Below are 26,597 nucleotides of genomic sequence, written 5' to 3'. Positions count from 1 at the left end.
GGGTTGCACGCATCCCAAAAATACTGATTCGTAATTGGCAAGATTATTTGGTATGTACTAATAATTTATTCAACTTCCGGATGCAACAACTAATACCATACAAATCAAAGGCAATTTGCGCAATAACCAGATAATTCCACGTTCAAAGGAGCCATATTATACACAATTTCGATCCCATGAATCCTACAACAATCAATCTTAATTATTCTTAAGCGATTTCAACAAATAATGATAACCAAGAGGATTATCAGAAGGTTTTGGTGATGACTGATGAGCCAGTATAGAACATTAGAACAAGCAAGATTCTAGCTTTACCGTTGACAACATTTGGGAATCCTTGATATCTATTAAGCGACAAACTTGTTTCTACGACTGACATTAATAAAATCATCATTTTTCAATATTATATAAAAATCATAACAATCAAGTCTTAACTGATCATTTAAGGACGAAACAGAACGTAGTCCTATCATATTTGATGAACCTAAACCGTGATGTACCAATGCACTGTCAAAAAAACATGATGAAGAACAAATAATGTGAACTCATAATGTCATACATATTATGCAGTCAAAAGTACATAAAAATAAAAAAGGACCATGACTATGTAAACACATACACTTACAAATCAAGTCGAAGATCCTTTCTTTTTATTTATCTTCTTAAGTAACGTAAATTTTTTACCTTTCTTTTTAATGTACTTGAATGTCACCGCAATGTTGAACCGCACAAGGGTTTACTGCTACTAGTCTTTTTGAAACTACATATGTTAAGGTGCTCTATGAAAAGGTTTTGTATCATTATAACATGTGTCCCAGACGGCTTCCATTGCATCTTTGGCAGCTGCTGGTGAACAGTAAGGGTTGTTTGCCAATGACTTCATTACTCTTCTTCTCACACAGTCCTTTAAATGTCAAATATGAACTATTTTTTAGAAAATTTCAAACAGCACCACATGAAATGAGAGTTAATTAGATAAAGAAAAGAAGAGACATAAATGTCCTAATCTTTAATCATATACCCAAGCTAGAGTTGGCATACACGATCATTGCGAACAGATCAATTTAGGATGTGGTTAACTTTTTAATAGGCCAAATGTATCACACTATAAATTAAGCTGGAATAAATTAGGGTCAAGGGTGCCAAGGCGCCCAACATGTATTTAAAATTTTTAATGCTTACAGCTTCCTGAGTGTTCTATTTTTATTATACTGTTTGTAGTTCATATTTAGCACATGATCTAATTATATTAAATGGACACAAAATGTTTGCAAGTCAACCAAGACATATTGTTTTAACTCGTTACACGTCCCACACTTGTCACCTCTTAAAAAACCAAATCATTCTAATCGCAGTTCATGCAATTAGCAATTACTTTAGACTATTATATAATCAAGAATATAAATATGTGAAAAGATTATTTAAATTTTATCATTATCGTCTAAATGTGAAGATAAAAAAAGGAAAATCATGAAGCAGTGATCAAAGATAACATATTTACAAAGTAACTCCTTTGTTTTGCAAGTTTTAGTATCCTACTTCTCTACAAAAAGGATTTGTGTTTCTTATTTTTAACATAACACAGATATTCAGTTTTAAAACGACCGGAAAGAATCTATAAACTTTAAAAACTATATATTACTAAGATTATCAGTAAAAATCACATTAAACATCAAAGAACAGTATACACTACATCATATGTTATTGTACTTCCAATAATCCAAAACACATACCTTCCAAATCCTATTTCCTATTTTTATATTATTTTAAAATCAAGAACTAAGATCTATCTCTTAAGTATCTAGGTGTAGTAGTAGTATTCGTAACTTAAAGTCCACGCATTTTTCAATCGTTAGGTTACTTTAACCACTCCATGCAATTTAAACACACCCAATACAGTTCAAGACAGGTTGATAAGTATTAATGACAAACTTACTTGTTCATGGCCTCTTAATTTAACATAACCTCTCAATAGCTCCCTTTTATAGTGGCAGTCACCACTGAGATGGCCTGCACGAATCTGTAAGATACAAACAAGAAAACCAAGGTCGTCTAAAGATCAACATTTCCATTACACAAATGAAGCCAGAACATAAGAAGGTGTATCAATTTTCTGACCTCACTACAAGCATGATGAGCGCAATTAGTCCAATCCAAATTTGCAGCTCGACAGTCGTCAAATGCATGAATCAGTTCATGGATAACCACTTGAGTTACCTCATCTTGAATTGTCAAGTGATTACTACATACCACAATCTACACCATTTCAATGTAAGATGAATAAGGTTACAATCAACACCTTTACACAAGATCAAACAAAACGCTACACTAAAGCAACACATTTAGAAAGACACACAATCAAAGAAAACACTCTAAACAAACACGAAACACGTTAATTTCAACCCATCCTTTATATAAACTACTAAACGAAGCACACATTGCAGCTATAAAGTCTCCTATATCTTAACAAATCTTTCAAAACTTCAACAACTAATCACTAGTGTCACCGATCAACAAAACATATTTATAACTAAGTTAGGTTGGTACTTAACTCAGAAAATGATAAATTGCGATATCAGTTATGAAAACTATAACAAGGTATGCATCAAAATCAATCATGCCTGATCAAATTATAGCAGATTCATGATTATTAATAATTAATAATTAATTATTAACAATTAACAATTTAACAATCATATATTAAATCAAATGGATTATTAGGTTTCTTACCCCTTCTCCACGAACATAACCACCGCTCATCCGTTGATTACAACTAACAGCCCTGATGAAATTAGATGCGATATTACATCCACTTTTCTCCAAATGCTCACGTAAAAATTTCACTGTCGGAGCTGAATTTATAAACATCAAATAAACATAAAAAAAAGGTTGAGGGTTCAAGTCCCGTCGTAGACATATTTTGTTGATTATTGTAAATATTCGTGTAAAGTGTGTGTGAGTTTGCCTTCAAATTAAAAAAAAACATCAAATTGCATAATTCAATTCAATAAATATAATAAGAACAAGTAATTTATAAACCCTAAGCCCTAAGATGTAAAAACATAAAAGAATACATAATTACTTCTCAGGCTCCTTTGAATCATTGTTTCGCAATCATCTACCGTCATACCGCCTTTAGCGGACGGTACAGAATCGGTTCCGTCGGCCATCAGTTATTACGCTGATTACCGGAGTTGGTGTTCCTCCAGAACTGAAAGTAGTCGTCGGGTTGGATCCGGTTTCAAGCGGGCTTTATTTTGGTCCGAAATGACAAAATTACAAACCCGAACGTATTAATTAGCACTCGTTGCAACTTAATTGTTCAGCGCACAAAGTTTTTTAAAATTATTCGATAAAATATTCGAGTGGTTTTTTTTTTTTTTTTTTTTTTTTTTAAACTAAAAATTTATAAAACTAAATAACCTCATTAAAGTTTTTTTTTTTTGAACAGCGATTGGGATCACCCGAGGGGGACTAAACCACCCGTTGCGATCATCTCCCGTTTCGACTATGCCGATGCAGCGATAATAACCCCGTCCCCATCGCTGCCCGGGAGGAAACCTTGAAACCGATCCAAGGGCACGGCCAAGTAAAACCCCCCTCCCCTTTACCCCCCAAACGATATGGAAAATGTATCATGGGTGGATACTTCATGACAGTGATGAAATTGTGTTTTTAATATGTAACCAACGGAGGTCGAACTTCTGACCTCCCCTAAAGGAGGCATGCCACCAACCGCTGGACCACATCACAACTTTCTCATTAAAGTATTAAACTTGCTAATACTTATAAGAAAGAAAAAAACTGAGCATAAATAATAACAATTATATATATATATATATATATATATATATATATATATATATATATATATATATATATATATATATATACGGGTAGGATCAAGAGGGAAGTAACCAATCGGGGAAAAGCGGGGGAAGCAATTTTTTTATTTTTTTTTCTTTTTTTGAAAAAACTTTGTTCACGAACATTATAGATGAAATGAAAATATGAACATTTAGTAGAGACACTTTGTGATAAATGTTTTTATTTTGGTGGGAAAACGCTCGAAGAAGTAATATATAACAATTGTCGTGTTTTTCGAGCGTATTTTGAGGTTTTAGCTATTGGGGTTTAGATATTAGGGTTTAGATATTAGGGTTTATAGAGTTTAGATATTAGGGTTTAGAAATTTAGAGTTTAGGGTTTAGATTTAGGGTTTAGATTTAGGATTTAGATTGAGTTTTTAACACGAACGGTTTAGAGTTTAGGGTTTAGGGTTTGGTGTTTTGGGTTTATGGAATAAACCCAAAACACCAAACCCTAAACCTTAAACCTTAAACCCTAAACTCAAAATCGGGCTAAATTTTACTTCACAAAACATGAAAACAAAACGTTCATATTTTTCACGAACAATATTATCTTGAATGTTATTTTTGTCGATCGTTTTTCCGCCTAAATAATAACATTCATCACGAAGTGTCTCTTATAAATGTTCATATTTTCGTGTGATCTTGATGCCGAAAAAAAAAATTTCAAAAAAAAATGAATTTTTTTTTTTTTGCTTCCCCCCGCTTCCCCCGATTGGTTACTTCTCTAACGACCCGTCCTAATCCATCTGGACGAATACATTACATTTGGTTACATCGCGAGGTACTTGACCTCTATATGATACATTTTACAAACATTGCATTCGTTTTTAAAAGACAAACTTTCAATACATCGAAAGTTGACGCCATGCATACCATTTTATAATATATCCAACTACAATCGACTTAATAATTATCTTGATGAACTCGATGACTCGAATGCAACGTCTTTTGAAATATGTCATGAATGACTCCAAGTAATATCTCTAATATGAGCAAATGCACAGCGGAAGATTTCTTTCATACCTGAGAATAAACATGCTTTAAAGTGTCAACCAAAAGGTTGGTGAGTTCATTAGTTTATCATAATAATTCATTTTCATCATTTTAATAGACCACAAGAATTTCATTTCCAGTTCTCATAAATATACGTCCCATGCATAGAGACAAAAATCATTCATATGGTGAACACCTGGTAACCGACATTAACAAGATGCATATAAGAATATCCCCTATCATTCCGAAAAATCCTTCGGACATGATATAAACAACATCGAAGTACTAAAGCATCCGGTACTTTGGATGGGGTTCGTTAGGCCCAATAGATCTATCTTTAAGATTCGCGTCAATTAGTAGACTGGTTTACTAATTCTTAGGCTACCAAGCAAAAGGGGCATATTCGGCTTCGATCATTCAACCATATAATGTAGTTTCATTTACTTGTGTCTATTTCGTAAAACATTTATAAAAATTATGTATTCTGTGACGATCGCTCCAAATCCATATGGACGAACACGTCATTCATCGATTTCATTGCGAGGTATTTGACCTCTATATGATACGTTTTGTAAACATTGCATTCTTTTGAAAAGACACACCATAAATGAATATCTAAATCAAAGGTTTTCGACATATGATGATTTCTTCATATAGACAATCACCATAAATAATAGTTTACAACAGTACTTCCGTTGACAATGCAGTCAAAATAAGATACTTGGTGATGATTTGGTGAATGCAACGTTTCCTTGGAAAAATATGTCATGTAAGACTCCATGCACATAGCTTGTCTAACATATAAGCAAACAGCGGAAGACTTCTAGGGAACCTGAGAATAAACATGCTAACAAGTGTCAACACAAAGGTTGGTGAGTTCATAGTTTTAATGTATCATATAATCTGTACATAAAGGTGGATCACAAGATTTCAGTTGTTTCATCCAGAAACGTTTATCAAAATATTCTACGAAATTGAGCACCCTGGTAACTAAACTTAACGTATATATAATTTGTACCCTTTGTATAATCATCTTAATAACACACGTAAACCAACGTCTACGCTTCTCAAATAGCATACGTCCGTTAAAAGGCTAGTGCTCTAGCTCGGACGGGGATATCAAGCCCTATGGATCCATATACTACTACTCGCGCCCACCAGTTCTTATAACCGGCAGTTACTAGTTACCAAAGCTAAGGGATTTTCGGTTCAAACTCAGTATAGAATTTAGTATGTACTTGTGTCCATTGTTTTTAAAATAAAGTGCATGTATTCTCAGCCCAAAAATATAGATTGCAAAAGCAATTAAAAAGAGAGCAAATGAAACTCACGAATATAAATCTAGTATTTTCAGTATTTATAAACAGTCGCATGTATTCTCAGCCCAAAAATATATTGAGTAAAAGGGATCATATGAAACTCACGCATATAAATATTGTATATCGGTTAATAAAACATTTGCATGTATTCTCAGCCCAAAAAATGTAGAGAGTAAAAGGGATCTTATGAAACTCACTCAAATCAGTTTTAGTTTTTTGTATTCATTTTATAAAACAGCGCATGTATTCTCAGCCCGAAAATATGTATAAAAAGGGATCAATGAACTCACCTTAGCAGCATATAAAGTCGTTCACCAAAATATGACCGAAACTCGGATTACCAAATAACCGTAGATCTCAACCTAGAGAACATATGTTGGTCAATAAATGTCTATCAAGCTAGGTCTGGTCATAGTGTATCACAATCCTAATGCTCGAGATCGACATACAAAAGTTATCCAAAGTCGTTTCAAAAAGTCAATTTTTACAATAGTTCAACAAAACGAGACATATTTTATATAAGGAGTCATTTACTCGGTTGGTAATATTCAAAAATCCATTTTATCAATCTCGTAAACAAGTTGTTTAAATCTTAATTGCAGATTCAAAAGCAATTTCAATTAACGTTAATCATAATTCAGTTAATCATATCTCTTAATCCGTTCATCGAAACTATTCGATATCTAAATGAAAAGTCATTGATTTTTCGTCAGCTTTCCAAAAACATGCATATCATATACCTTTTACCAGTAACATATGTATTTAATTCGTGATTCATCATAAACTGTTTAACGACGAAATTTAGCATACAAGCATGTATAAATATATATACTCGAGCACTAGACATGGATACACAATTAATATATAAAAGATAAAATATGAGTGCTTACGTATCAATATTGAGATTCAATATTGTAGGAAAGTACGTAGACGCAACAGAGATGATAAACACTAGGTTTGATTCACAAATATACCCCCGAACATTACCCATAACCTCCTTGGCAATAACCCATAATTTCCTTAGCTCTATCCCGCTTGAAAACCATTTTGAAAGTGACACGCTCATAACCTCGTCGTAGTATTTTATGTATAATACTAATTAATAATATTAATAATAATAAGATTAATAATAATATTAATCTCAATATCTTAATAATAATAATAATAATAATAATAATAATTTATATAATATATATATATATATATATATGAGAGAAGAGGTCGAGATATAAATTGAGTAAAAAAAAATGGCAGAAACGATCGAGCTTTATAATGTGGCCTGATATCAGACCCCATGCGATCGCATGGGGAATGTGAGGGGATTCCATGCGATCGCATGGATCCCTTTTCCAGCTCACATTTTTTTGATTTCTTCCTCGTCGACATAATATTATAATATTATGATACGTAAATCAAGTTTAAAATTTTAAAAAGTCGTATTTATTAAATACTTCAGGGGTATTCTATGTAACTTATAATTAATAATTTCTATCATGTCATTTTCATGTGAATAGTAAATGAATTAATTTAAATTCAACTATTTAAGCTACACGTTGTACGTTGTGCTTTACAAATTGTACATTATTAATTTAACTTCGTTTCTTAAAAAAAATACAAAAATTATATCATAAAAATAAAATGACTTTATACGTAAAAATTTTAATTTGAAATAGCATCGTTTAATAGTAAATTTTTAATCATTTCGTATATAAATATTATTCGCATGATTCCGTATATATCGAAAACTCTTATATTTATTAAAATATGTATATAATACATGTTATAACGTTCGTGAATCGTTGGACAAACAGGGTGGTCAACCGTTATATAAAAAAATCATTTTCAAAAGTTTTAAAACTTGTCAAAATTCGTTGCTTATCATGTCGAAAATATTAAATCATATAGAGAATTGGTTTAAATAAGTCGAAATTTTCCGGGTCATCACAGTACCTCCCCGTTAAAAAAATTTCGTCCCGAAATTTGAGTGAGGTCGTCATGGTTAACAATAAAAATGTTTTTATGATGAATATGAGTTGATAAATAGAATTTCTATCACCGTTGAATAATATGGATAAAACAATCCAATTACTCGAAGCGTATGAGGGAAGTTATCGTAAAAGAGTGAAATGAAGAATAGAGATGCATCTTATCTCTTGACGTAGTAACGACTGATTTTCGGAATTTAAAGAATAGAAAATCTTCATAATCTAAATAAGATTTGATTCTTCGGTAATTGCGGAAATTAGGATTTCCTTTGATTAAATGCGTAATCTGCCTCGATTGCTATGTCTGATATTTCGCTATAAATTAACCACTTCCGTTTCATTATTTTCACCACTCCTACATCTTCTTCTTTATTTCATACTTCCAAAAGATTGTGAAATGCTTAATCCAGTTCTGATTCTTGATATACTCCTAACTTTTATATCTGTCATTCTTCTTTTTCATCTACCACCAGAGGAAGTTATTTTCTTCTACCATTACCTTAGGGTTATAGTGTTTTTCATTCTCCCGTGTCTTTATATTGCTATACGCATTGATATACACGGTTTGTAATTTCGGGGTTGTTATCGGGCTTTATATTCTCCATTATATTTCGGAGCTTCATGCTTTCGTTTTCTCTTCCCGACCTTAAGTCGAGCGAATAATGGTCCAGAATTCGTAGGTATGGAGTTTTGGATGAACATAGTTAATGTTCTGAGAAGGTAATCGTAATGGCACGATCTTGATTTTTCAAATTACCAGAATATCCGGAAAAGACCGAATCATCAAGAAAAATATTTTCTTGATATGTTTAGAGGTTAAATAGAATAAAAGAGTTATGTAACATGGTTCATGACGAGGGTGTGATCTGTGAACCTTTATCACGTTTCATTAGAAACTCAGCATGACTTATTGTAATATAATCACGTTGATCAAGTGTCATTATATTATACTAATTCATGCTTTAGTTCCCAACACTACTTCAAAACATTCATTTTTCGAATTTTTTTCAGATTTTAATAACTAAAATAGTTTCTTTTATGATGTAACACAGATAGCGCGAAGAGATGAATGATTTCATATAAGAATAGTTATGAAAATATCTTCAGAATATGGAGGATATTTATAATGGAAGATACGATGATATCTTAGAATTTCTAATATCAGAGGATGATGCAGAAAATCTGTCTGTGAAGGTTTAGAATAAGAAGTAAGATTCTTACTAATGGTTTCAACAGACACTGAATCATTTGAATTCTTTGAAGGTAGATTTCGTCCTTGTGATTTGTCTACAGCTTCCTTCATACTTTGCTCAATCCGTTTTCCAGTTTCAAACCTTCTCTTTTTCTGTGCTTTTCCAACACACTACTCTTTATCATCAAACTTTCGACTGTTAAAGTCGTTTACAGTTTTTGCTTCTTCATCAGCATTTTTCCAAAATTCGGAGAACTAGTTTCGTAGTTTGGGGTGTTTTTCAGAAACTTCTCACTCGAAGTATGTAAGTCTAGAAGATAGATGTTATCTATATATAACTGTTGTCGTAGAAAATGCTGCGAGATTTAAAATACTGATTGCTAATTCTCGGTAGTTGGTTTGGCAATTACCGTTACAATATGTGGATGAGTACATGATAGGGTTTCAATGAACAATTATAATGGTTTTTCGAAGAGACTTTAAATCACAGATTAATGAATTTGCTGGTACATTTACTGTTAATGTGGTGGAACATGAAAGGTTCCCCAGTAACAAAAACGTATATGCCAAAGTTACAAGTCTGAAAGGTCGTCGTTGACTGGTTGAATGGTTGATAATACTGGATACTTTGAAAAGGAATTGCAAGGTTATTTTTGGTAAAAACAATACCAAAGGATCTTTCACAGTTTTGAAGTCAAAGTATAGCTTTGAAAGATGTAGAGATCTAAGAATGATTTCACCGGTTCAGAGTTATGACTTGGATTCTGATCCGTTAATATCAGAATATGTAATTGAATTTGTATGAAAATGATTGTATATCGCTGTGAGCATAGTTAATAATTTTTGAATCAAAGTTGAAGAATGTACAATATAACATATTAATTGTGAACTTATATATTTCCCGAGTATTACCTACCCGCTAAAGATTTCACAATTAATACTTTGTACAAAAGAATTTTTATTACCGTTTTTATGAAAATATATGTATGTATATTTTTTTCAGATGTAATACATATTTAATGAGTTAATATCATATTAAGCTCATTTGATTTTCGGCTTGAATTAGAAATGAATAATCTCTAAAATATTAAAGATTACATAATCTTTGCGGAGTATTTCGCTAATGAAATCAATACTTCATTATTTATTCTTATTGATATTCCTTGGTGAAGGGTGTTGATATTCGTGGAATTCTTGCAAATTTCGCAAGGTGCAAATGATGTTTTCTAGAAAGTTTCGAGTGCATCGAAGATGAAAGTGTAAAATCAACCGTATTATTGAATAATACACTTGGTTTATTATGAAACGGAATTCTTTGGATTGAAACAGAGATTGTAGTTAACAATGGTTAAGTTGTTAAGGAAGGATGTACATCATTGCATATTAGTAATATGAACTAACCGAGTAGTACCTACCAGTTAAGTTTCACACGTAATAGCTTAGTACGAAAAGATTTATTTTGATTTCAAAATTCATATATACTAAATATACATAAAATTTCTTCAGGAAAAATGAGTTAATACTTCATTGGTTATTGTTGCTGGTATTTCTTGGTAACTACTGTGCGTATGACGTTGATGCTCGTGGAACAGATTGTGAAGTTGAGGTTTGCGATGCGGATGTTGTTGGTGGTGGTAATGGTACTATTGTTGTTGATGATGGTGGTACTGGTTATGCTGCTGGTGTTTGTAACCTTCGCACCATATTCTCCAAAGCCACTACCCGAGCGCGAAGCTCGTTGACTTCTTCTATTATACCGGGATGATCGGTGGTTCGGACGAGCGGACGAATAAGATTTAGAATGTGAGATAGTATATAATCATGACTATATACTCTGGAAATGAGAGAGAAAATGGTATTACGAACAGGTTCGCCGGTAAGTGCTTCAGGTTCTTCGCCAAGAGGGCAATGTGGTGGATGGAAGGGATCGCCTTCTTCTTGTCTCCAATGACTAAGTAAGCTACGAACCCATCCCCAATTTATCCAGAATAGATGATGGCTAATTGGTTGATCCATTCCGGTTACACTGTCTTCGGAGTTCAGGTGAATATCCATATCGGAATAGCTGTCAGAGTTTAAGGAATTTGAACTAGATACGGGATCCATCTTGTATAATTAGGGAGATGATTTTTGATATGAATTAGATTATAGAATTTAGTTTGGTATTCTTCAATACATAATTTACATATGTATATATAATACCAAATTCCATAAATCACGGAGAAATTTTCGGAAGATGTCAGGAAAAGTTTACAGTAACAGATACGCTAAGATATGAATTTTTTTTCTACACACTATTTATGCAATAAATGCAGAAAAACGTGTTTAGACTTTAAGAATGATAAGCATGTAATTTTCGACAAGAAATAATAAGCAAAACTTTTAACATGCAGACACGGTCGAAGTCCAGACTTACTAATGCATCCTAACAACTATCAGTTAGACACACTCATGCAAGACCTGGTTCGCTAGGACCAACGCTCTGATACCAACTATGACGATCGCTCCAAATCCATATGGACGAACACGTCATTCATCGATTTCATTGCGAGGTATTTGACCTCTATATGATACGTTTTGTAAACATTGCATTCTTTTGAAAAGACACACCATAAATGAATATCTAAATCAAAGGTTTTCGACATATGATGATTTCTTCATATAGACAATCACCATAAATAATAGTTTACAACAGTACTTCCGTTGACAATGCAGTCAAAATAAGATACTTGGTGATGATTTGGTGAATGCAACGTTTCCTTGGAAAAATATGCCATGTAAGACTCCATGCACATAGCTTGTCTAACATATAAGCAAACAGCGGAAGACTTCTAGGGAACCTGAGAATAAAAATGCTAACAAGTGTCAACACAAAGGTTGGTGAGTTCATAGTTTTAATGTATCATATAATCTGTACATAAAGGTGGATCACAAGATTTCAGTTGTTTCATCCAGCAACGTTTATCAAAATATTCTACGAAATTGAGCACCCTGGTAACTAAACTTAACGTATATATAATTTGTACCCTTTGTATAATCATCTTAATAACACACGTAAACCAACGTGTACGCTTCTCAAATAGCATACGTCCGTTAAAAGGCTAGTGCTCTAGCTCGGACGGGGATATCAAGCCCTATGGATCCATATACTACTACTCGCGCCCACCAGTTCTTATAACCGGCAGTTACTAGTTACCAAAGCTAAGGGATTTTCGGTTCAAACTCAGTATAGAATTTAGTATGTACTTGTGTCCATTGTTTTTAAAATAAAGTGCATGTATTCTCAGCCCAAAAATATAGATTGCAAAAGCAATTAAAAAGGGAGCAAATGAAACTCACGAATATAAATCTAGTATTTTCAGTATTTATAAACAGTCGCATGTATTCTCAGCCCAAAAATATATTGAGTAAAAGGGATCATATGAAACTCACGCATATAAATATTGTATATCGGTTAATAAAACATTTGCATGTATTCTCAGCCCAAAAAATGTAGAGAGTAAAAGGGATCTTATGAAACTCACTCAAATCAGTTTTAGTTTTTTGTATTCATTTTATAAAACAGCGCATGTATTCTCAGCCCGAAAATATGTATAAAAAGGGATCAATGAACTCACCTTAGCAGCATATAAAGTCGTTCACCAAAATATGACAGAAACTCGGATTACCAAATAACCGTAGATCTCAACCTAGAGAACATATGTTGGTCAATAAATGTCTATCAAGCTAGGTCTGGTCATAGTGTATCACAATCCTAATGCTCGAGATCGACATACAAAAGTTATCCAAAGTCGTTTCAAAAAGTCAATTTTTACAATAGTTCAACAAAACGAGACATATCTTATATAAGGAGTCATTTACTCGGTTGGTAATATTCAAAAATCCATTTTATCAATCTCGTAAACAAGTTGTTTAAATCTTAATTGCAGATTCAAAAGCAATTTCAATTAACGTTAATCATAATTCAGTTGATCATATCTCTTAATCCGTTCATCGAAACTATTCGATATCTAAATGAAAAGTCATTGATTTTTCGTCAGCTTTCCAAAAACATGCATATCATATACCTTTTACCAGTAACATATGTATTTAATTCGTGATTCATCATAAACTGTTTAACGACGAAATTTAGCATACAAGCATGTATAAATATATATACTCGAGCACTAGACATGGATACACAATTAATATATAAAAGATAAAATATGAGTGCTTACGTATCAATATTGAGATTCAATATTGTAGGAAAGTACGTAGACGCAACAGAGATGATAAACACTAGGTTTGATTCACAAATATACCCCCGAACATTACCCATAACCTCCTTGGCAATAACCCATAATGTCATAACCCGTCCTTAACCATAAGAACGTGTTAGATAACGTATGATTTCATTGCGAGGTATTGACCTCTATATGCGACATTTTTTAAAAAGGAAAACTGCATATATTATACATTACAAACCAAACCATTATTTTTGTTACAAGCTTTAGACAATAAAAAGATGATTATCGTTTAACGATAATCTTCGACTTACAAACTTTACAAATGATAATAACAACACGATTTCTAGCATATTTTACAACACACGTCCTCGGATATGCAGTTTTATTTTTGACACAAATATGAGTACGCATGATCCTGCTTAGATTCAACATAATGCAGCGGAAGCTTTAATTATCACCTGAGAATAAACATGTTTAAAAACGTCAACATAAAGTTGGTGAGATATAGGTTTAGTGCGCAACAATATATATATATAGACCACAAGATTTCGTATATAAACATTTCAATAAAAATATTCTAAGTGGTTGAGCACTTGGTAACCATACTTAACATTTTCACGTCGCATATTCCCTTTAATATGAAATCTTACTACACCGTACCAAGTGTAGTCACAAAACGAAGTACTGTGCAACCGTTGAATACTGGTCGTCCAGTCCGGTTGGGGTTGTCAGGCCCGATAGATCTATCAACAGGATTCGCGTTTACAATACCGCTGTAAATATTAGTTACCAAGCTACAGGGAAGTATGCCAGTGGTACAACTCAACGTAGAACATATTTTTCAGTTACTTGTGTCCATATCGTAAAACATAAAATACATGTATTCTCATCCCGAAATATTTAGAGTTTAAAAGTGGGACTATATACTCACTCTTGTCTTGATGATATATATATTTTGACTCGGTCTTCCGGTTGATATCACGAACCTATCCATATATAATATATCAATATGTTTTCATTTTAAAACAAACGTTATATATATATATACTTGTTATACTTTTAATACTTTGAATAATTCCTTAGTCCGTAGTTAGCAGTCCGATGTTAGTAATTCAATTTTAATGGTTCATTTTTAGATGTTTAATATACCCGCAATGAAATAAATAAAACCCCCAATGAAATAAATAAAACCCCATCGTATATGTATTGGTCGAGATTAATCTTGACCCATGGTACCGGTGTTGTCAAATGACGTGTTGCGTACATAAAGTACCGGTGTTGTCAAATGACGTGTTGCGTACAAACATGGGATCTTATGATTAATCTTCTCGTATTGTTTACGGGTGATCCTGAACCATATAAAATTGAATTATAAGTACATATATATAAAATATCATGTTATCTTAGAAATATGTGATTTATATCATTTTTTTCCAATTGATCCCGTAGTTGAAATGATCTAGGATAACCAATTTTGTTTCGGTCATAGTTTCTTCGTTACAAATCCGTTTTCGTTGATTCAAATTGCCATCTTCTTGGATCGAGTTCTTCTTTAAGACTATGAACTGTAAATACCTTGGTTTGTATTCAAAATCATACGGCATAAGTGAAACATTAGTGAAACATATGAAGTTAAACATTTTTGTTACAACAAAATCATTTAATGACCATTTTTCTAAAAATACTTATACTTTGAAAAACCAAGTTTTACCTTGTTAAATTAGCATATACATAAGTTATATTACAGGTCTTGAAGTATTTTAAAAGTTAAGTTAGAAGGATCTATTTAGTTTGCAAACAAGTTTGAAAACATTCAAACTATGTTCTTGTTGTTAAACTTTTGTACCACAAAATAAGATAGCTATATATATATGAATCGAATAAGGTTATGAACATAGTTACTACCTCAAGTTCCTTGGATGAAGTTGCTGTAAAAGAGAAGTAAGAAGCTAGAATCAAAAGGGTGATGGAAGTGGATGAAAGATTGGTAGTAAGTTGGTGTTCTTGGAGGGTTTTCTTGAAGTGTTTTTGTATGGTTTTCTTATGGTGTTTTAGTATGGTTTTTGAAGCTAGATCTTCTTGGAAACTTTGCTGAATTGATTAAGGGTTTTAAGGGTTGTGAAAGAGTGTGTGTTTAACTAAAAATGAGGTTAGAAAATGAACTAGAAATGGTGATACTTATAACCTAAAAAAAACATGTATCATGTAATACATGATAAGATTTTTAGTTTGTAATTTTGTTAATTAGTCAAGTAATCATCCAAAAGTAATTACCTAGCTCTAAGGGCATGAATAATGGCTGGTTAGGTGGTGATTTTGATGTGTATTTACTATTAGTAAATACGTATAGGAGCTAGGTATGATACGAGTACAAATACTCTAAATATACGTATAGAAATTTTGTGAAAAATGGAATGAGGATTCAAATATAGCTATCTTTTGGGAATACACTTATATGATTTTATGTATTTAAGTTCTTAAAAGTGATTAAATACATTACTTATACAATATATGTATAAACATTATAGTCTTAAGTATTTAAGTCAAATAACGTTACGTATTGCTATCGTTTTGAAAACTTAAGTTAGTAGTTTCAAAATACACATATAACTTGTTGTTATTAATACAAAATGAGATATTAAAACATTCATTAATCATGTTAAATATGTATATATACATATATATACACAAACGTATAATTATCATATATTGTATAGTTCGTGATATCATTGGTCAAACTAGACGGTCAAACGTTGTGTAAAATTCTTTTCGGAAATATAAATCTCGACAATTTGGATTGCTTATCATGTTGGCAAGGTTTAATTTATGTAAATATTAATCTTATAAGTATAGTATGATCGAAAAAGTGCGGGTCGTTACATTACCTCCCCGTTAAATAAATTTCGTCCCGAAATTTTAAAATTGTACCTATTTTGCGTCATCGAGAAACAAATGCGGATACTTTCGTTTCATCTGATCCTCTCGTTCCCAAGTAAACTCGGGACCTCTTCTAGCATTCCAACGAACCTTAACAATCGGTATATTGCTCTGTTTGAGCTGTTTAACTTCACGGTCCATGATTTCAATTGGTTCTTCGACGAATTGTAGTTTCTCGTCGACATGGATTTCTTCAAGAGGAATGGTGAGGTCTTCCTTTGCAAGACACTTCTTAAGGTTCGAGACGTGAAAGGTATTATGTACTCCGGCGAGTTGTTGCGGTAACTCGAGTCGATAAGCTACCGGTCCAATGCGTTCGATGATCTTGAACGGGCCTACGTACCTTGGGTTCAGTTTACCCCTTTTGCCGAAACGTATTACACCTTTCCAAGGTGACACCTTTAGCATAACCATGTCCCCAACCTGAAACTCTAATGGTTTCCTTCGAACATCGGCGTAGCTCTTTTGGCGACTACGGGCTGTTTTCAATCTCTCCTTGATTTGCACTATCTTCTCAGTCGTTTCATGTATGATCTCGGGACCAGTTAAATGTCGATCTCCTACTTCATTCCAACAGATAGGAGATCTACACTTCCTTCCGTACAATGCTTCGAATGGCGCAGCTCCAATGCTCGCATGATAACTATTATTATACGAGAATTCTGCTAACGGTAGGTATTTATCCCATCCGTTTCCAAAATCGATCACACATGCCCTGAGCATGTCTTCGAGAGTCTGAATCGTTCTTTCACTCTGTCCATCGGTTTGTGGATGATATGCGGTACTCATATCCAAACGAGTTCCTAGTGCCTCCTGTAGTGATTGCCAAAACTTTGAGGTAAATCTACTATCACGATCGGATATAATGGAAATAGGTATTCCATGCCTTGAAACAACTTCCTTTATATACAATCGTAATAGTTTCTCCATTCTATCTGTTTCCTTTATAAGCAAGAAATGTGCAGACTTGGTGAGACGATCAACAATCACCCAAATGGTGTCGTATCCCCAGGCAGTCTTTGGTAACTTCGTGATGAAATCCATGGTAATACCGTCCCATTTCCATTCTGGAATTTCTGGTTGTTGAAGTAACCCTGACGGCTTCTGGTGTTCTGCTTTAACCTTGGAACAAGTTAAACACTCCCCAACATATGTTGCAACGTCTGTTTTTAAATTAGGCCACCAATAATGCGTCTTAAGATCTTGGTACATCTTTCCAACTCCAGGATGTATCGAATATCTTGTCTTATGTGCCTCGTTCAATATCAACTTCCTTAATCCACCCAACTTCGGTACCCAAATACGATTTGCAAAATATCGAATTCCATCTTCCCGCATAACGAGTTGCTTCTCATACTTCTTCATTATTTCATTTCCTATATTTTCTTTAGTAAGTGCTTCTCGTTGAACTTCTTTGATTTGTGAGTTGAGATTCATGCGAATTTTTATGTTCATCGCTCGTACTCGAATTGGTTCTCGTTCCTTTCTGCTTAGTGCGTCAGCCACTACATTCGCTTTCCCGGGATGATAGCGAATCTCACAATCATAGTCGTTTATTAACTCGACCCACCTACGTTGCCTCATGTTCAATTGTTTCTGATCAAAAATATGTTGAAGGCTTTTATGATCAGTAAATACAGTGAATTTAACCCCATACAAGTAATGTCTCCACATCTTCAATGCAAACACGACTGCTCCCAGTTCTAGATCATGCGTCGTATAATTCCGCTCGTGAATCTTCAATTGTCGGGATGCAAATGCAATTACTTTCTTTCGTTGCATAAGAACACAACCAAAACCTTGTCGCGAAGCGTCACAATATATTTCGAAATCATCGTTTCCTTCTGGTAACGATAATATAGGCGCCGTAGTTAACTTCTTCTTCAGTATTTGAAATGCGTTCTCCTGCTCCGAGGTCCATTCATATTTCTTCCCTTTTTGTGTTAACGCTGTCAACGGCTTAGCTATTCGGGAAAAATCTTGAATAAACCTTCTATAATAACCGGCTAAACCCAAAAATTGGCGTATCTGCATTGGTGTCTTAGGAGTCTCCCATTTTTCAATGGCTTCAATTTTTGCTGGATCAACCTGAATTCCTTTGCTACTAACAACGTGGCCAAGAAATTGTACTTCTTTCAACCAGAAAGCACACTTAGAAAATTTAGCATAAAGTTGTTCTTTTCTCAACAACTCCAGTATCAACCTTAAATGCTCTTCATGCTCTTGCTCACTCTTGGAATAGATAAGAATATCATCAATGAAAACGATAACAAACTTATCTAAATACGGACTACAAACTCGATTCATGAGGTCCATGAATACAGCTGGCGCATTCGTCAATCCAAACGGCATAACCAAAAATTCGTAATGACCATAACGTGTCCGAAAAGCAGTTTTCGGAATGTCCTCTTCTTTGACGCGTAGTTGATGATAGCCCGATCTTAAGTCGATTTTTGAATAAACACATGATCCTTGCAATTGATCAAATAAGTCATCAATTCTCGGTAGTGGATACCGATTCTTGATAGTTAACTTATTTAATTCACGATAGTCTATACACATCCTAAAAGATCCATCTTTCTTCTTAACAAACAAAATTGGAGCTCCCCACGGTGAAGTACTCGGTCGTATGAATCCACGGTCCAGTAATTCTTTTAACTGACTTTGAAGTTCTTTTAACTCGGACGGTGCAAGTCTATATGGAGCACGAGCCACTGGTGCAGCTCCTGGTACTAAATCTATTTGAAATTCTACCGATCTAAATGGAGGTAATCCCGGCAATTCTTCCGGAAAAACTTCAGGAAAATCTCTTGCCACAGGCACGTCGTTGATGCACTTTTCTTTCTTTTCGACTTTATTAACATGTGCTAAAATAGCGTAACATCCCTTTTCTAAACACTTCTTGGCTTTCAAACAGCTAATGAGTTTTAGCTTTGAATCACCCTTCTCTCCGTAAATCATCACCGGCATTTTATCCTTACCAGGAATACGAATTGCCTTCTTGGCACAAACAACTTCCGCTCCTACTTTGGACATCCAGTCCATGCCGACTATTACATCAAAACCTCCCAATTCTACGGGTATTAAGTCGATTTTAAACGTTTCTCCGGCTAAATTTATTTCACAATCACGACAAATTTTATCGGCTTCAATTAGTTTACCATTAGCTAACTCAATCAAGTACTTAGCATCTAAAGGTAATGATGAACAATTCAATTTAGTGTAAAAATTTATACACACGTAGCTTCTATCGGCGCCAGTATCAAATAAAATAGATGCTGATAAGTTATTAATGGTAAACGTACCCGTAACAAGCTCCGGGTCTTCTCGTGCCTCTCTAGCATTAATAACAAACGCTCTTCCACGTGCAGGTCCGCCATTCTGATTCGGGCACTGACTCTTATAGTGACCTTGTTTTCCACAACCAAAACAAGTAATGGTAGCCAAAGCAGTTCTATTTGCGTTGGTGGCAGGAGTCTTGTTGCCATTTGTAACGAGAGCCTTACAATCTTCCGCAAGATGACCTTGTCGATTACACTTGGTGCATAACACACTACAGTAACCAAAGTGATGTTTGTGGCAACGGTTGCATAAAGGATTTTGTCCTTTATAACCAAAGCTTAAACCACTACCCGCACCTTGCGTGTTTTCTTGTTTCTTAAAAGATTGTTGTTGGTTACCTCGATCATAATTTCCATTCCACTTTCTTTTGTTACCTGATACCTTCACATCAGTATTGGATACTTTCTTATCCATGATGACCTGATCCATTAGCTCGTTCGCCATGGTTATAGCTTCATGAATTGTCTTAGGTTTCGATGCTGTAACATTTGCCTTGACCTTTTTGGGCAAACCAGCTTTGTACATTTCAATCTTCCATTCTTCGGTTGGAACCAATTCAGGACATAGCAAAACTAATTCCATGAATCGCTGGTTGTAGTTGGTGATTTCAGTACCAACCACCTTCAAACTTCGTAACTCATCTTCTAACTTAATAACCTCATTTCTTGGACAATACTCGGTGATTATCATTGCTTTGAATTCTTCCCATGGAGTATCATAAGCTACATCTCCTCCTACCGCCTTCACATAATTCTTCCACCATGTGAGTGCACTATCTTGTAAAGTGCACGATGCAAACTTGGTCATGTCTTTTTCATCACAACCACTGATTTTAAACACCGTCTCCATCTTTTCTATCCATCGGGTTAAACCGATCGGTCCTTCCGTTCCACTGAATGATGAAGGCTTGCAAGCTTGAAACGTCTTGTAGGAGCATCCTACACGAGGATTTGGATTAACTGCAGCAGCTCTTGCAGCCTCAACCCATAACATTCTGTCGTTCACTCGCTGGTTGATGAGTTCCTCGAGTTCTTGTTCCGTCATTCGATTCAATCGCGCCATTTCCTAATGAAAGAAAATAATTATTCACATGGAATATTATAGATGTAGTGTGTATTTATAGTACATTTATAGCTTGTTAATAATATGAACCAGGTATTATTATAAAAGCCTTTTCTTCTTATTAGCGTTTTATAATTATATCTTGGGTAGTACCTACCCGTTAATGTTCATACTTAATAGCTTAGTACAGAACCAATTACTACAATCTAAATAATACTTAACCATGGAAAATTGTTGCATTTCATACTTCGCTATTTTACATATGCTTACATCAAACTTTGAACAAACCACACTAATAATATTATACAAAACATTATTCGGTTCCATGGTTTGACACAGCAGCGCATCGTTTGATCTATTTTCTAGGACGTTTAGACACAAAGATTTGCTTTACGCTTATCCTAACTGTCTGCCTATATTTTGGCTGTGGGACTGAAGAACTGGATGCCGGGACAGAACGAATAGGAATAGCGGGAATAGGGGTGGTAGTGTCTAGTGGAGTTGGTGCCACATCATCCTTATTAAACTCAGGATTTGAATTTTCTAATTCATTAGCCTTTCGTTTCTTTCCTAGTTCGAACTCTTCTTTTGTAATTTCCTGTATTTCTTCCTCGGGTTCACTTTCCTCCTCGGGTTCACTTTCCTCCTCGGGTTCACTTTCCTCCTCGGGTTCACTTTCCTCCTCGGGTTCACTTTCCGGGTTCTCTATAGTCGGTTCATCCGGAATTTGTGAGTCTTCCCCAAAGATATTATTTTCGTCATCGGACAGGTTAATGACTGGAACGCCATCTGAAGATTCTGATTCGGAGTCGTTGATTGTGATAACAATTTTTGAGCTCGACATCTATCACACAACAACTAACCCATTAGTACTTATATAATATTTACATATAAATTTTAACCAACAGTGATAAGCAATGGTTTTTTTTTTTTTTTTTTTTTTTTAAATCAGACCCGGTCAAAGTCCAGACTTTACTAATGTATCCTAACGACTTCTCGGTTAGACACACTAATGCAAACCTGGTTTGCTAAGACCAACGCTCTGATACCACATGTCATAACCCGTCCTTAACCATAAGAACGTGTTAGATAACGTATGATTTCATTGCGAGGTATTGACCTCTATATGCGACATTTTTTAAAAAGGAAAACTGCATATATTATACATTACAAACCAAACCATTATTTTTGTTACAAGCTTTAGACAATAAAAAGATGATTATCGTTTAACGATAATCTTCGACTTACAAACTTTACAAATGATAATAACAACACGATTTCTAGCATATTTTACAACACACGTCCTCGGATATGCAGTTTTATTTTTGACACAAATATGAGTACGCATGATCCTGCTTAGATTCAACATAATGCAGCGGAAGCTTTAATTATCACCTGAGAATAAACATGTTTAAAAACGTCAACATAAAGTTGGTGAGATATAGGTTTAGTGCGCAGCAATATATATATATAGACCACAAGATTTCGTATATAAACATTTCAATAAAAATATTCTAAGTGGTTGAGCACTTGGTAACCATACTTAACATTTTCACGTCGCATATTCCCTTTAATATGAAATCTTACTACACCGTACCAAGTGTAGTCACAAAACGAAGTACTGTGCAACCGTTGAATACTGGTCGTCCAGTCCGGTTGGGGTTGTCAGGCCCGATAGATCTATCAACAGGATTCGCGTTTACAATACCGCTGTAAATATTAGTTACCAAGCTACAGGGAAGTATGCCAGTGGTACAACTCAACGTAGAACATATTTTTCAGTTACTTGTGTCCATATCGTAAAACATAAAATACATGTATTCTCATCCCGAAATATTTAGAGTTTAAAAGTGGGACTATATACTCACTCTTGTCTTGATGATATATATATTTTGACTCGGTCTTCCGGTTGATATCACGAACCTATCCATATATAATATATCAATATGTTTTCATTTTAAAACAAACGTTATATATATATATACTTGTTATACTTTTAATACTTTGAATAATTCCTTAGTCCGTAGTTAGCAGTCCGATGTTAGTAATTCAATTTTAATGGTTCATTTTTAGATGTTTAATATACCCGCAATGAAATAAATAAAACCCCCAATGAAATAAATAAAACCCCATCGTATATGTATTGGTCGAGATTAATCTTGACCCATGGTACCGGTGTTGTCAAATGACGTGTTGCGTACATAAAGTACCGGTGTTGTCAAATGACGTGTTGCGTACAAACATGGGATCTTATGATTAATCTTCTCGTATTGTTTACGGGTGATCCTGAACCATATAAAATTGAATTATAAGTACATATATATAAAATATCATGTTATCTTAGAAATATGTGATTTATATCATTTTTTTCCAATTGATCCCGTAGTTGAAATGATCTAGGATAACCAATTTTGTTTCGGTCATAGTTTCTTCGTTACAAATCCGTTTTCGTTGATTCAAATTGCCATCTTCTTGGATCGAGTTCTTCTTTAAGACTATGAACTGTAAATACCTTGGTTTGTATTCAAAATCATACGGCATAAGTGAAACATTAGTGAAACATATGAAGTTAAACATTTTTGTTACAACAAAATCATTTAATGACCATTTTTCTAAAAATACTTATACTTTGAAAAACCAAGTTTTACCTTGTTAAATTAGCATATACATAAGTTATATTACAGGTCTTGAAGTATTTTAAAAGTTAAGTTAGAAGGATCTATTTAGTTTGCAAACAAGTTTGAAAACATTCAAACTATGTTCTTGTTGTTAAACTTTTGTACCACAAAATAAGATAGCTATATATATATGAATCGAATAAGGTTATGAACATAGTTACTACCTCAAGTTCCTTGGATGAAGTTGCTGTAAAAGAGAAGTAAGAAGCTAGAATCAAAAGGGTGATGGAAGTGGATGAAAGATTGGTAGTAAGTTGGTGTTCTTGGAGGGTTTTCTTGAAGTGTTTTTGTATGGTTTTCTTATGGTGTTTTAGTATGGTTTTTGAAGCTAGATCTTCTTGGAAACTTTGCTGAATTGATTAAGGGTTTTAAGGGTTGTGAAAGAGTGTGTGTTTAACTAAAAATGAGGTTAGAAAATGAACTAGAAATGGTGATACTTATAACCTAAAAAAAACATGTATCATGTAATACATGATAAGATTTTTAGTTTGTAATTTTGTTAATTAGTCAAGTAATCATCCAAAAGTAATTACCTAGCTCTAAGGGCATGAATAATGGCTGGTTAGGTGGTGATTTTGATGTGTATTTACTATTAGTAAATACGTATAGGAGCTAGGTATGATACGAGTACAAATACTCTAAATATACGTATAGAAATTTTGTGAAAAATGGAATGAGGATTCAAATATAGCTATCTTTTGGGAATACACTTATATGATTTTATGTATTTAAGTTCTTAAAAGTGATTAAATACATTACTTATACAATATATGTATAAACATTATAGTCTTAAGTATTTAAGTCAAATAACGTTACGTATTGCTATCGTTTTGAAAACTTAAGTTAGTAGTTTCAAAATACACATATAACTTGTTGTTATTAATACAAAATGAGATATTAAAACATTCATTAATCATGTTAAATATGTATATATACATATATATACACAAACGTATAATTATCATATATTGTATAGTTCGTGATATCATTGGTCAAACTAGACGGTCAAACGTTGTGTAAAATTCTTTTCGGAAATATAAATCTCGACAATTTGGATTGCTTATCATGTTGGCAAGGTTTAATTTATGTAAATATTAATCTTATAAGTATAGTATGATCGAAAAAGTGCGGGTCGTTACACATAATTTCCTTAGCTCTATCCCGCTTGAAAACCATTTTGAAAGTGACACGCTCATAACCTCGTCGTAGTATTTTATGTATAATACTAATTAATAATATTAATAATAATAAGATTAATAATAATATTAATCTCAATAATAATAATAATAATAATTTATATAATATATATATATATATATATATATATATATATATATATATATATATATATATATATATATATGAGAGAAGAGGTCGAGAGATAAATTGAGTAAAAAAAAATGGCAGAAACGATCGAGCTTTATAATGTGGCCTGATATCAGACCCCATGCGATCGCATGGGGAATGTGAGGGGATTCCATGCGATCGCATGGATCCCTTTTCCAGCTCACATTTTTTGATTTCTTCCTCGTCGACATAATATTATAATATTATGATACGTAAATCAAGTTTAAAATTTTAAAAAGTCGTATTTATTAAATACTTCAGGGGTATTCTATGTAACTTATAATTAATAATTTCTATCATGTCGTTTTCATGTGAATAGTAAATGAATTAATTTAAATTCAACTATTTAAGCTACACGTTGTACGTTGTGCTTTACAAATTGTACATTATTAATTTAACTTCGTTTCTTAAAAAAAAAATACAAAAATTATATCATAAAAATAAAATGACTTTATACGTAAAAATTTTAATTTGAAATAGCATCGTTTAATAGTAAATTTTTAATCATTTCGTATATAAATATTATTCGCATGATTCCGTATATATCGAAAACTCTTATATTTATTAAAATATGTATATAATACATGTTATAACGTTCGTGAATCGTTGGACAAACAGGGTGGTCAACCGTTATATAAAAAAATCATTTTCAAAAGTTTTAAAACTTGTCAAAATTCGTTGCTTATCATGTCGAAAATATTAAATCATATAGAGAATTGGTTTAAATAAGTCGAAATTTTCCGGGTCATCACATATTCTCAGCCCAAAAATATAAAAGGGTAAAAAAGACAAATGAAACTCACCATACTGTATTTTGTAGTAAAAATACATATAACGACATTGAACAAGTATAAGGTTGGCCTTGGATTCACGAACCTATATCATTCATATATGTATTAAAACATATTCTTGTATTCGAATAAATATATATTATTATTAGTGATGTAATTGTTTTATTTATTAATTTATAAGTTTCATTATTTATATATTTTCATTTTGTACATAATAATGTTAATATACTTAAGTTATGTAGTTTAAATATATTTTTGTATATATAATCTTTAATTATATACTTATAACCTTAACAATATCTTTAAAAAAAAAATTTATTTTTATAATCATAATAATTCTAATGATAATAATAATAATAATAATAATAATAATAATAATAATAATAATAATAATAATAATAATAATAATAATAATAATAGTAATAGTAAATATGTTACTTTTAATGATACTATTAGTTTTAACAAAAACGACAGGTTTGAAAATAATGTTACTTTTAATAATAATAGTATTACTAATAATATTAATACTTATATTTTTAATATTTGTAATAACCTAATAACAATAAATAATAATAATAATACTATTGAGTAATAGATAACTACCTCATTGAAGTAGCCATAAAAAAATGCCCAAGTTCGGGGTTGAACCCACGACGTCCCGCTAACCCGATAACATTCTAAACCAATGAACCATTCAATGTTTTTCTGTTGTAATTTGCTAACCAAAACCAATTAACTAGTACAATACTCTTTCCCCTTTTTCTACTTTTTCAAGAAAAAAAATGATAGAACCCAAGACCTCTCGTTTAACAAACACACAATCAACCCGTATAACCATTCCGTTTTTCTAATT

The 26,597-nt window shown here is 33.0% G+C and overlaps 1 protein-coding gene across 2 annotated transcripts; it reads right to left on the bottom strand.

Annotated features, from left to right (window-relative positions):
* Positions 1 to 708: 708 nt before the first annotated feature.
* On the bottom strand, positions 709 to 25,786 carry LOC139867471 (mitochondrial inner membrane protease ATP23-like). Of its 2 annotated transcripts, none has more exons than XM_071855836.1 (5): positions 25,757 to 25,786; positions 2,731 to 2,852; positions 2,119 to 2,256; positions 1,937 to 2,020; positions 709 to 904 (listed from the first exon to the last, which is right to left on the bottom strand). In XM_071855836.1, exons 1-5 carry the CDS (start codon positions 25,782 to 25,784, stop codon positions 770 to 772), a joined length of 507 nt encoding a protein of 168 aa, XP_071711937.1. In that variant the 5' UTR covers positions 25,785 to 25,786; the 3' UTR covers positions 709 to 769. The 2 variants fall into 2 exon arrangements, with proteins under 2 accessions (XP_071711937.1, XP_071711936.1); XM_071855835.1 differs by lacking the exon at positions 25,757 to 25,786 and adding an exon at positions 3,083 to 3,293.
* Positions 25,787 to 26,597: the final 811 nt, after the last annotated feature.

The sequence above is a fragment of the Rutidosis leptorrhynchoides genome, chromosome 9, assembly GCF_046630445.1.
Source record: "Rutidosis leptorrhynchoides isolate AG116_Rl617_1_P2 chromosome 9, CSIRO_AGI_Rlap_v1, whole genome shotgun sequence".
Classification (NCBI taxonomy): domain Eukaryota; kingdom Viridiplantae; phylum Streptophyta; class Magnoliopsida; order Asterales; family Asteraceae; genus Rutidosis; species Rutidosis leptorrhynchoides.
This window is presented reverse-complemented; position numbering and strand designations above follow the sequence as displayed.

Excerpts from the sequence above, each read along its gene's own strand:
- LOC139867471 (XM_071855835.1), bottom strand. The coding sequence starts at position 3,170 with ATGGCCGACGGAACCGATTCTGTACCGTCCGCTAAAGGCGGTATGACG. Across the intron at positions 2,021-2,118 it reads CTCATCATGCTTGTAGTGAG|ATTCGTGCAGGCCATCTCAG; the intron begins GTCAGAAAATTG and ends TGTATCTTACAG. Across the intron at positions 905-1,936 it reads AATTAAGAGGCCATGAACAA|GACTGTGTGAGAAGAAGAGT; the intron begins GTAAGTTTGTCA and ends TGACATTTAAAG.